Here is a 12,547-nt window from a genome sequence, read left to right on the forward strand (position 1 = left end):
GACTTTCAGCTTTTAAACTCTTGCATTTTGCAGCTGCTGATGCCATCAACCAGATAATTCACGATGTTAAGGCGTGTGAGCGGTAGTAGTGCCTCTGGGTCTTTCCTGGGTCCTGTCGTTTTACAATTGCTCCACATTGTAAAAATCAAACAAATAAGATGCTGTCTCTCTCTCTTGTTGTTGAAATAACCATGGCAACAGAAAACGTGTCTTTCCAATATGGCGAGGCATTCCTGAAATGCAAAATAGAATGGAAACATCAGGACGTAACTCCTCGTCCTCTATTGGTTTGGTTCGTTCTAGGGCTGTTCGATTAATCGATTTTAAATCGTAATCACGATTATGTAATTAGAACGATGTTAAAATGTGAAAATCGTAAAATGAATTTTTCAAAAAAAAAAAAAATGTAATTTTTTTTTATTTATTTATTTTATTTTTTTTATTTATTTTTTTTTAACCTTGTCTGCACACATATTAATGATTGATGGAAATACCTCTCAATACCTGTGACAAGTGCCCCATCGGAGAGGCTCTTTAGTGTAGGAGGGGGTGTTGTAACATGCCACCGGGCATCCCTCCAGCCAGATGCCGTAGACCGGCTCGTGTTCCTTGCAAAAAACTTGCAAATGTGAATAGCAAATGTAATGACTGACATTACACACCTCTACCTCCTTCATGGGTTGCATTATTATTTAGCATGCAAAGACCCAGTTTAGTTTAATTAGAAAATGTCTTGTTTTATTTAATTGGAAATATAACTTACTGTATGTTTGCAAGTGCTGATTTGCTGATTGTTTTTTTCCAGAGATAAAACTTTATATTTTATTATATTTTTTAAAACTTTTTTTCAACTTATTTTACAGAGTTTTGCACTTTATTCATTCATTTTTGGTTTAATAAGAGCAAAGTTTGCACTTAAAGCCCAATGGGGCAAATGTTCAATAAAAAAACAGCATATTTGAAATCATTTCTTTGCCTTTTGTCAATTCACAAAATAATCGTAATCGAAAATCGGATTTTGAGAGAAAAAAATCGAGATTTTATTTTTGGGCAAAATCGAACAGCCCTAGTTCGTTCTGTACCGGTGGATATGACTGAATGGGAGGGGTACCAGGCCTATGTCATGGGTTTTTGTGGGGTGTGTTGGTATAGATGGCCTTAACCACTCCACATTTCTGGACCACAATGTCCCCTGTGTAGCTCAGAAGGAAGAAGTGACACACAGACGCTTGAGCATTTTTTTGCTGACGACTTCCTCCTCGTTTGCAGACTTCATCATTTGGTCTTTTACTCTCACGAGATTTATGGGTATTTTAAGTACAGGATTGTTTCTTACATGGGCACAGGGATTATTTCCAACTATTCCTTTTAACAATTGTGTGCTGTGAATAGTTTTTAAATCAAATCCAGATTAAAAAAACGTGTTGATTGTACAAGCGCGCCTGTTTCCTCTGGCGCTGCTGATTGCGGTTGTGTTTGCTCATTCCAGCCCGTGTCTATCTAAACCACTCAGTCATGTCATCCCCCTCCCCCGGGGCTGCCAGGGTCACTGATCAAAATGTGTTTGTCGGGCTGAGCGTCGGCATTTCCCGGAGGAGTTGACGATAATGCAGCTAACTGGAAGTCTGTCTGAATCACCTTGAAAAGAAAAGCAACGCTTTCACTGCAAATCATTTACTCACGGTATTTACAGATTACAAAGGTGGGCCCAGGTGTTGATTTAGTTCAAGCATGGCTAGTTCTTCTCCCATACTCTTCCAAACCTGCGACACATCAATGTCATGTGCATGGTTTCTGTAAATGTTTCACTCAGTCCCAGCGTTCCCAGGAGAAGTATGCACACAAGTTTTTACTCAGCTTATCCCTGCATGCACCATCAGAATGAGACAATATTGAATGGACAATGAAAGAAGAAGAAGATGTGAAGTTAGTCAGGCCATCTGTTTCCTGCGTGAACTCTTTGCTCTTTGCTTTCCTGTGAATGCAGAAGTGTTGGCACCCATGCTCACTCTTTAAATTGTAAAAATTCATACCTCCCCCTGCACATTGTGAGGCCTCCATGACTTGCAGACCTAGAAAGAAAACTGTTGCTGCAACGAGCTTGACTTTCGTGGCTGCTGCACGAGGAACCGGTCCACTCTTCAACCAGAAAAGATCCCGTTCCAAACTGGCGGAGAGAGATAGGGAAGTAAGAGTAGAGGGGGAGGTCTGGGGTAGCCGTCCTGTAATAGAAAACATAAATGTGAGGGAGGGATAAAGAAATGGTGCAGGGGCACGTTATTGCTTCACTTGAAATCTTAGTTGTGCTGAACTGTTTGGATTATCATCATTTGAGATAGTTTAAGGCGTCACGCTGGACCTGGACAGCTAAATCCCTCCGTCGCACGTGGATGGTTCTGGGGGCTTAAACTGTAATATTGTGGTTCTGTATGGAAGCTGAGAGTCCCGGCAGCTGCTGCGCCGGCTTCAGGGCAAAAGCAGGTGAGCGCTTCTTTGTTCTCATCGTCATGGCGATTGCTCAACACATGCAAGACAGTACTGTTGTCAACTAGTCCTGTATTTATTTTAGTTTACACATTAAGATGATAATGAACTGTGAACATACAGTATGCGATTATCAAGCTGACATGAGTTTTAAAGAAAATTTAAGTAATCAAATATTATTCCTTCATTCATGAAATATCTTATGTCAGGTTTATAATCACTAAACTGATGTATACCTTTTTTTTTAAGATTTGTAAAAAGGAATAAATTAAGTTATTTTGCTCATAGAGTCCAGTGTTTTCTGAGATGTTTGTTTAGGTGTTTGCATTAGTGTCCATCAGTCAAATCCAGCCGGCCGCCTCATTTTATCTGGCCTGCGAGAGAGTGCAATGACAATTATGTACTTATAATAGTTTTAGAGGCGTACATGGACAACGATACATCAAGATTATGTTCCATGATGGTATCTACCCACTGGATCTCTGTATCCCTCATTAAATTATTTGCTACAACGGTTTTTAATCAACAAAAGAAAGAAAAGTTACATCAAAGTGTCGTACTGCAATCGAAAAGCAAGTTTGGCTGAGGAAATAACAAGCCTCCTTTCAGATGTCATCTGTTTACATCAGCATAGGCTGAGTGCATGAGCAGGTTTTTCCTGACCAGAAACAGACTCTTTACCTCAACTTATCCAGAAACGCTAATGCAGTCCCAGTCCTCCGAGAACACGGCTTTATAACAGGCCGTTTGATGGTAACCTCGATGCAGATGTGACTCACGATGAAATGGTTCGCCACCCTTGTCTTAGATGACTACCCAAAGAGATGTTTTCTAGCTTACATCCTTCAGCAGCTGCTGTCATAGTGTTAACAGATGGAGTCCGGGGCAGATGTCAGAAGTACAAGGGCGAGACGGTACAATGTTGAAGTGATTATTACTGGATTTCTCATCTGGTCTGCAGCAGTGTAATCTAGCAGACTTGGAGCCCCTGCTACATGTGACCAAACACCTCTGCGTCTAACCGCTGCTGGAAAAAAACTGTTTTCCTCCTGTAAGATGATCACATGTGTGGTCCACTTCTGATTGTGAGTGGTGTCAAGCCTGAGCAGCCCTCTTTCTTTTTCGACTGTTTAATGTCAATCTCGTGTCGAGAGAGGGGGATATGAGCCGTATGTGAGGTCGGGCAGAAATACTTGTGGTTACCTCTTCAGCTTAATCTCATTTTCATTTCCACTTTATTTCCTGTTTTGCTATTTTTACGTATTACCTCACCTTTCTGCTTTCCCTCTTGGATTTTTTCCTCCTTTTCTATGATTCATTTTCTGTTACCTCAGAAATATAACTGTGATACTGTTTTATTGTTAATACGTTTGTCTCTTTTCGTTTCAGTGCTGCAGTTGAGGCTTCAGCAAAGGCGGACCCGGGAGCAGCTGGTGGATCAGGGCATCATGCCACGTGAGTGAAATCACAACCAGTTGTCAATCATCCACTGAACACCTAATTTGGTGTGGGCGGTTAAACGATAAAACAATAACTGGTTCACACTGATACAGAAATAATAAACATGTTTTCTGAGTGATGTCACCACATGTCATGACTTGATGTTGGTATGTGTTGCAGCTCTGAAGAGTCCTGCAGCTTTCCATGGGCAGATTCGTAGCTTGGAAAGAGCCAGGGTAAGAGGCGCCGTTGGCAGAAAATAGAGAAATCATATAGCGTCAAAAAGATTCCGACCTATACAGATGTAAACAAGGTGGCAAAATGGTGACAGAATGTACTGATTGTTGATTGTTTCTTTGTCTTCAGACGGAGAATTTCCTAAAGCACAAGATCCGCAGTCGTCCAGAGAGAGCAGAGCTGGTCAGGATGCACATCCTGCAAGGTACTGATAATCCTCTAGGCTGCATTTCATAGATTATCTGTTTCCTGTTCACCTTTAAAACATCAGGATATAGAAATGATCTGAGAAGAATGTAATCCAGTCCCCCCGTAATCCAGACCTGTATTCAACATGCAGTAGAGTACAGTCACTGCAAAGAAGATGCCACAAGCAGACATTAGATTTCTAGGTTTATGTTCAATCTCCTGGAAATGTGACAATTCATTTTTCTCCTCCCACAGAGACTGGAGCAGAGCCGTCACTGCAGGCCACTCAGATGAGGCTGAAGAGGGCCCGGCTGGCCGACAACCTCAACGAGAAGATCGCCCAGAGGCCAGGCCCCATGGAGCTGGTGGAGAAAAACATCTTGCCTGTGGACTCCAGCGTTAAAGAGGCCATCATAGGTGAGAGACCAGAGAACAGTGACGATGATGCCATTGACCTCCGTTTGGGTGGACGGGTTCATAGACTCAGAAGGATGTCTTTGTTTGATGGCAGTGTGGTTTATTTGTGTGGAAGCTGTTTTAATAAAACAAACAATAATCTGGGTTCATGATTGTGTGCAGTGGGCCAAGTGAATTATGCCAAGGTTCTGGACGAAGACAGCAATGATGCCCTGTCGCCAGAGCAACCAGCCAGCCAGGAGTCTCAGAGCTCTGCCCCGTCACCGGGGGACAGCAAAGTGCCTCAAACACCGTCTCCAGGCCCAGCGCCGACACCACTACCTAACATCATGCTGCAGGTCAGTCGAAGTGCTGCATTTTCCTGCACCACTGCTTTTTTCTGATTTAACAGCGCTATCATTATCATAAGACTTGAAAGGGATTTGTGTAGGCCTGTGTTGAAAAAATCGATTTCCCAATTCTAAATCGATTCTCATATTAATTCCTAAAAATCGATTGTCTTTTTTTTTTTTTTTTTTATTTATTTATGTTTTTTTTTTTTTCATCATTACATTACATCTTTTGGTTATTTTTTTGTTTATCCCCAAAAAAGGAATGTTTTGTTGGACACGAGAATAACTGGTGCCATGTTTTTGCCTTTAAATATGTTTAAAGGTATGAAAATATTAAAGTGTTATAATTGCATAAATTGCCTATATTTCATTACTTTATATACTGTCTTGGGGTTACATTTGCAAAAAATGCTAAAAACCAAATGCTCAAAAATTAAAAACCAAAATAGACCGAAAATGGAACAAATAAAAACGGAATGTGGGAAAAAATAAAACCGATTTCATCCGTCTCTGTTTCCTCCCTGGATCTGTTTGGTAATTCTGACCCACAGATGTTTCTGAAAGCAGTTCTATCAGCATTCTGGGAGCTGATTGGTCCTTACAGCATCATTAGCTGCCAATACTTGCTGTTGAATCTCAATATAATACTAGTAGTAATATTTTGCATAACTACAGTCATATAATTCATGCAACAGCTCAAAAAACAGTTTTAATAACACTAACCCAACTCAATATCGGAATCGAATCAAATCTTGATAATCGATTCTGAATCTTAAGAATCCGAATCGAATCGATTCTTGACATTTGAATCGATCCCCAGCCCTAGATTTGTGTAATTTGCTTTGAGGTTTCTCACCCTTTTCTCTTGCACCTCTTCAGGCCTTCCCAACAACAGTAGCTATATCCACCAAAGAGAAGCCTGCCAGTCACCAAGCTGCCCCTCCTGCTCAGCCGGCCACTACAGTCGCTCCCCCAAAACCAGGCCCGACTCTTGTGAAAGTAAGGGGCAGTGTTTGTGTTGTCCTTTAATATAACATTGCCTCTGTCTTCTTTATCTGACTGCAGTTGGACACGACATATGTTCAGACTTTTTCCATCTGTCCTCCCACAACAGCAGAGCCAGCAGAAAACTCCCTCAGAGAAGAGTCGCAGCAAAAAAGGCAAGGAGCCAAAGCCAAGGGTGAAAAAGCTCAAGTATCACCAGTATGTTCCTCCGGACCAGAAACAGGAGGCCAGCGAAGAGCCCATGGACTCCTCGTACGCTCGGCTGCTGCAGCAGCAGCAACTGTTTCTGCAGCTGCAGATCCTCAGTCAGCAGCAGCAGCAGCACTACAACTACCAGACTATATTACCAGCACCACTCAAGTATGTATAGAAAACAATGCAAACAAGAGAAATCAATGGCTTTCTCTGACAATACAGAGAAAGCTTTTTTTTTTTTTTTTACTCTTAGATAATCATCACTATCATATTTATCAGGTTTCATCTTATTTTGCTTCTCTGACTCTTCACCTTCAAATTCAAACTGAATATCGTTGTTTTTAACAACTCAGAGGGACATCAGGTATTTTCCAATAGCAGCTTTATGTCCAACCACATACATGAACAACAAGATGTTGAGACACCAGCTACCGCTGATCTGTGGTGGGGCTCTTTGATTGGCTGGTTTTGTTCTGTTAGGGAGGCGAAGGGACACAGGATGGACTATCTGTTCGCACTGATCACAGTTTTCCTCTTCATTTACTATCTCGGCTCAATTATTTATACATCCCCCATTGCCCCAAGGTCCTTCCTTTTCTGTTTCATATTACTGTGACGCAAAGAGAGCGTGGTTTCCTCAGTGACCTCAACGCTCCGTCTCACTGTAGATCCGTGGCAGAGGGTCAGAGCAACGGTGCCAGCACTTTGCCAACCTCCATCATGGTGTCTTTGCCCTCTGCACCTGCACCGCCCCCTCTGCCTTCGGCGTCAGCTCGAACAAACAACTCCAACCGCAAGCCAGGAGTCTTGCCGGCCAACCTGGAGGAGATGAAGGTATTTGGAAACCCAGTTGTCTCAGGAAACCCGTCCCTCTGTAGGCTTTAGGGAGGCTTTACGGCAGAGTTTTCTCTGTTTAAATGAGTGCCAGGTCTGCTTTATGTTCAGTTATTATACTAACCCATCCACCTGTTGCCCTCAACAACACAATAACTAAATATGAAAGTGGTGCATTTCCAGAAGGGATGCATTCTTTTGATTTATATATATATATATATATATATATATATATATATATATATATATATATATATATATATATATATATATATATATATATATATATATATATATATATATATATATATATATATATATTAGGGCTGGGTATTGGGAAGGACCTCACGATACGATACACATTGCGATATCCCGATTATGCGATATCCCGATTATTATATTCTACATAGTTCACCAAAAAATTTAAAAATGCATTACACATCTTAAAATCCAAGTTGTATATATGTACATCAGATGATAGTGATGGATCTTAAAATCCGAGTTGCACGTTCACACAGTTGCACATCAGATTATATTGACAATTCATGGGACAAACTGAGTCAAAACAATGTTTTATTATAACTATACAAGCTAAAGTTACAACATATTTGTATATGTTTTTCATATTATTTACATCATATGAAATTAACATTAAATTTAGTATGAGGTTGCTTTAATTATGTGGCAAATGATAATAAACACAAGAAAGATGGGTACTAAAACCAAGGACAGGCACAGTGATCAGTCAGTATAGATATAAATCCATAAATAAATAAACCTCTGTCCATTATTTTTCATTTTTTAAGGACAGGCAATTGTGTTATATAAAAAATAAATTATAAAATGAAATAAAACGTGAAATAAAACCTGAGCTCAGTGCAGGGCCCTCCCAGGGTTGGTAGAGTGGCAATGCCCAGGACTGTCACTTAGGTAGGAGCACTGGGTGATATAATGGGAAAAAAATCGGGGATAAAAAATATTTAAAAAAAGAGAAGGAAAAAAAAATTGATATTCAAATTTTGAATATCGATATTGAATCAGCTGGAAAAGTATCGCGATATATTGCCATATCGATATTTTTGCCCACCCCTAATATATATATATATATATATATATATATATATATATAATTTTTTTTCTTTTTTTATTTTTTTTTCTTGTACTCTGAACTTGATGCTAATATATAGATGTACTTCCAGGTGGCTGAGCTAAAACTTGAGCTAAAGCTACGTGGCCTGCCTGTGTCAGGCACGAAGACAGATCTTATAGAAAGACTGAAGCCTTTCCACGATCATTCCAGCACTGCTCCTTCCACCATTCCTGCTCCTGGCACGAACAGCCTCTCATCCATCCCCATGGAGGTCACAGCAACATCTGCTATAGTCCTTCCTGTCCAGCAGGTGGCGCCAGAGAGCATGGGTTCCACCCCACCGGTCTCGCCTTCTCCTGCTGATCCGTCTTCCCTCCAGCAGGATGTAGGCATGTCTGAGGCTCCGTCTGAACTGCAGACAGGACCACTGTATTCCCCCTTCCTGTCTGTGCGAGTCCCAGAGGAAAAGGACAGAAGGCTCCATGAGAAGGAGCGACAGATAGAAGAGCTGATGAAGAAGCTGGAGCACGAACAGAAGCTGGTGGAGGAGTTGAAGTTCCAGTTAGAGGTGGAGAAGCGAGGTCAGGTTGGCTGCACGGCTGATTCTACCTCTGTATCTCCCACACTCACCTCACTCACCTCTGTACCAGCCGTCACTGTTCCTGCCGTCCTCAACTCAAATTTAATGAAAATGGAGCGTCCCATCCTGTCAAACTCCCAGGCTCTCACAGCCTCACTGCCAACGGTGGTGAAGATGGAGGATGTGACGGTTTCTCCTGGCAGGCCGCTGCAGCTCCAGCAGAGCCAAACACAGCTCATTACCCAGATCCAGCCCCAAGTAAACGCCAGCCCACAGCTGCGCCCCCAGCCCCAGAACAGCCCCCAACTCCAGGCCCAGCCGCAGTCCCAGCCTGCAGCCCCCGGCCTGCAGCAGTTCTTCATCAGCCACTCTGGCGGCCTCTCCCAAGTGCTGGCTCAACCCCAGACTCTGCTGACCACCACCGGCCAAACTGGAACCCAGATACTCCTCCCAGTCTCCCTGCCCAACAACGCCACTGCAATCCAGCTGCCAAGCACCACCGTCAGCCTCCAGGTACGATGCTGTCACGCTGTTACATGTTTTCCAGCATTTACCTCAACATAATGAATAAATGGTTTAAAATAAATAAGTTATCATTAAATATCAGTAAAACCAAATTCATTGTTTTTGGCAACAAAATGATAAATGTTCCAATAAACCTAATTATTAATAACATAAAACTAGAACAAACAAACACTACTAAATTTTTAGGAATAACTATTGATGAAAAACTCATATGGAAGCCATATATTAATACCTTAAAAAGAAAATTATCTAAAACAATAGCTATATTATTTAAAATGAAAGGTATTATAAATAAAAGATCATTACAAATACTATACAGATCCCTACTACTCCCATACCTGGCTTATTGTGTGGAAGTTTGGGGGAATACGTATAAATCAATAATTCAACCCATTTATATTTTACAAAAAAAGTAATTAGAATTGTAAACTTGGCTGATTATCTTGCATCAACAAACCCACTTTTCATTCAAAACAATACACTTAAATTGCAAGACATAGTTAATCTGAACACCACTGTGATAATATACAAGGCTTATAACAATTTACTTCTGGGCTGCATGCAGGAACTGTTCAAGCCAAGAGAGGGCAAACATGACCTCAGGGGAACAGCAATGTTTGACACAACAGCAATAAGAACAAACACAAAGGGCAGATGTGAATCCGTTTTAGGAGTAAAACTGTGGAACTCATTAGACAACGACCTTAAACTAGCAAACTCAATAAAAGCATACAAGATATTATTCAAAGCAAAGGTAATGGACACATATATAGAAGCACAATAAGGAAACAAAGAAGAATGTACACATGCATGACATAAAATGACAACTTAAATTAGTTTTGTCGGTTTCCTTAGCATCTTTTCACTTTCTGTTTTCAGAGCTATCATTATTATTATTATCATTATTATGACTATTATTATTATTGCTATTATTACTATTATTATTATCGTTGTCGTCGTTGTTGTTATTATTATTTTGTGTAGACTTATGATACTTCATTTGTTCTTTTTGTATATTCTATTCTGTTAAAAGGTGGGCAAGATAAGCTTTATGCTTCAAGCCCAGACCTTTTCGGTCAAATAATCACAATGTTGACCAGGGAAAAACCTGTGTTATCTTGTTTGTTGATTTTTGTTTGTGATTGAACGAAATAAATATTAACTAACTAACCAAAAGCTACACTTTTATGAACTCCCTTCCTTCCCCGTCAGCCTGTTCTCCAGGCCACAGTCTCAAATCCGGGTCAGGTCCAGACCTCGGTACCTCAGCTGCAGACCAATAAGGTGAAGATGGCTCCCAGCCAGCAGCCACTGCTACAAGTGAGTCATGTCATACAATTAGTTGCATTTTACTGTTTTGTTTATGGCAGCTGAGAAATGACCTCACCTTGTTTTTTGCTGTTTTTATTGTTTCGGAAAGAGATTTTTCTTTTTCATATCTGCCTTGCGTTTGCTTAATACTGACATTTCTGACAAGCCCGTTCAGTCCGACAGCTGACTGAAGACTCACGTGTTTTTTTTCAGACTTTGACTGTGTGCAATAAAACTACTGGTTTGGAAAACCAGCCTAGACCTGGGTTGAATCCACAGTGTTTCCTGAGAAACTCCCCAGTGTCTCCTCAGGCTTCTCCTAACCACCAGATGTCCAACGGACCCTTCAACAAGGTACCAGCGATGACCCGTCACTGTACGGGGGAAGAAATGACTCACTGAAAACTTAAAAGAAACAACTTTTGCTTCTAATGTGAACCCGACTTGACAGAGTTGACTTCAATCTCGCTCTCTTATTCTCCCAGTCTCCCTCCCCACAGCCTGCTTTCATCCTGCAGCCCGCCTCCCTCATCGCTCAGCCTCCCAAGGCAAAGGAGCCTCCCCGCTATGAGGATGCCGTGAAACAGAGCCGCAACCTGCACATCAACAATGTTTCTTCACAGGTGTGATACACGCAGGACATGGCGGACTAAATACGTCCTCTAATCACAGTTGGTTCTAGTTTTGGGCAAATACAACTTCAGAAAATGACAACCTATACGTTTTTGAGTTTTTTTCTACCATGCTCTCCACAACAATGAAGGGAAATGTGTGTGCAATGAAAGTACCCCTTTACTGGTTCCATTGGATTTAAGTTGGTTAGTTGCAGCTGAGTTGTTTACAGTTTTACAAGCTGTTGATGTCAAAACACAAATACAGTCAAACCATGCAATGAAAACTCTGTAAGTAAATGTAAAATGACCTTATTGTGGTCAGTTTTTTTTTAAAATGGGGGTTAAAAAAAGAAACTTACCGGCAACATTTGCATTACCCAAGTATGCAAATAAGAGCTATATTTATTTTGTTTTGCAGTTATTATTGAGATCTGGAGAGTCTAAGCTACATACACTCAGGGTTTTCCCCACTTAATAACCACCTCCACGTAGGGCTGGGCGATTTTGGACAAAAATAAAATCCCGATTTTTTTCTCTCAAAACCCGATTTTCGATTTCGATTTTTTTGGTAAAACTACAAAACACAATGGAATAAATTGTTTCAAATATTTTATCTTTATTTTTAAAGAAAAATAGCAAACAAATTTCATATTGGGAATGAAGTGCAATTGAAAGATACTGTAAATCCTCCTTGAGTTTAGTAAAGTGACAACATTTACAATTTTCTTGACCAAACAAAGATGACTAGACGAGCTCTGTCTGTAATGCAGCCAGCTGCAAAAAAGGAAAATCGATTTTCCGATTTTCCTTTTTTAACATCGATTTTGATTAATAAATCCGATTTAGATTTAAAATCGATTCATCGCACAGCCCTACCTCCACGGCTTATACTCTGTATTTCTCTGCACTGCAACAATGACAGCTGCATGTTGTTCCCAGTGTCAGTCAGATTCCAGTCAGAACTCTATGTAGTAAGTGATTCATGATGCTTTTCCTGGAAGTGTCTGTCATGTTTTAGCAGATTTGCAAACTTTAAAATACATGGGTTGATGTGGTTGATAAGGCAAAAAAACAAACTATATATATATGTATATTAGACTTAGAGCATCAGTTTACTTTCTGTGCAGTGGTGAATGATTTTCCTTTTGGTTTAATATCTTTTTTAGGTTTCCACGGCAACAAGCCAGCACATGGATGACTTGTTCGACATCCTCATAGAGAGTGGAGGTAACTGAAGAGAGAAAACCTCTCTTGAAACTGCTGTGTGGAGGGAGGGGGTGACAGATTTTACTGG

The 12,547-nt window shown here is 40.7% G+C and overlaps 1 protein-coding gene across 1 annotated transcript in view; it reads left to right on the forward strand.

Annotated features, from left to right (window-relative positions):
- The window catches only part of mrtfba (myocardin related transcription factor Ba), a 37,538-nt gene that overhangs the window by 22,345 nt on the left and 2,646 nt on the right, over positions 1 to 12,547 (forward strand). The window contains exons 3-15 of the mRNA XM_061709263.1: positions 3,874 to 3,939; positions 4,105 to 4,160; positions 4,291 to 4,366; positions 4,606 to 4,767; positions 4,930 to 5,105; positions 5,979 to 6,098; positions 6,214 to 6,464; positions 6,968 to 7,133; positions 8,333 to 9,316; positions 10,541 to 10,648; positions 10,853 to 10,993; positions 11,125 to 11,262; positions 12,420 to 12,480. Coding sequence (XP_061565247.1) covers positions 3,874 to 3,939; positions 4,105 to 4,160; positions 4,291 to 4,366; positions 4,606 to 4,767; positions 4,930 to 5,105; positions 5,979 to 6,098; positions 6,214 to 6,464; positions 6,968 to 7,133; positions 8,333 to 9,316; positions 10,541 to 10,648; positions 10,853 to 10,993; positions 11,125 to 11,262; positions 12,420 to 12,480 — 2,505 coding nt within the window. The remainder of the gene's footprint in view (positions 1 to 3,873; positions 3,940 to 4,104; positions 4,161 to 4,290; positions 4,367 to 4,605; positions 4,768 to 4,929; positions 5,106 to 5,978; positions 6,099 to 6,213; positions 6,465 to 6,967; positions 7,134 to 8,332; positions 9,317 to 10,540; positions 10,649 to 10,852; positions 10,994 to 11,124; positions 11,263 to 12,419; positions 12,481 to 12,547) is intronic.

This window comes from Cololabis saira, chromosome 19 (genome assembly GCF_033807715.1).
Source record: "Cololabis saira isolate AMF1-May2022 chromosome 19, fColSai1.1, whole genome shotgun sequence".
Taxonomy (NCBI): domain Eukaryota; kingdom Metazoa; phylum Chordata; class Actinopteri; order Beloniformes; family Belonidae; genus Cololabis; species Cololabis saira.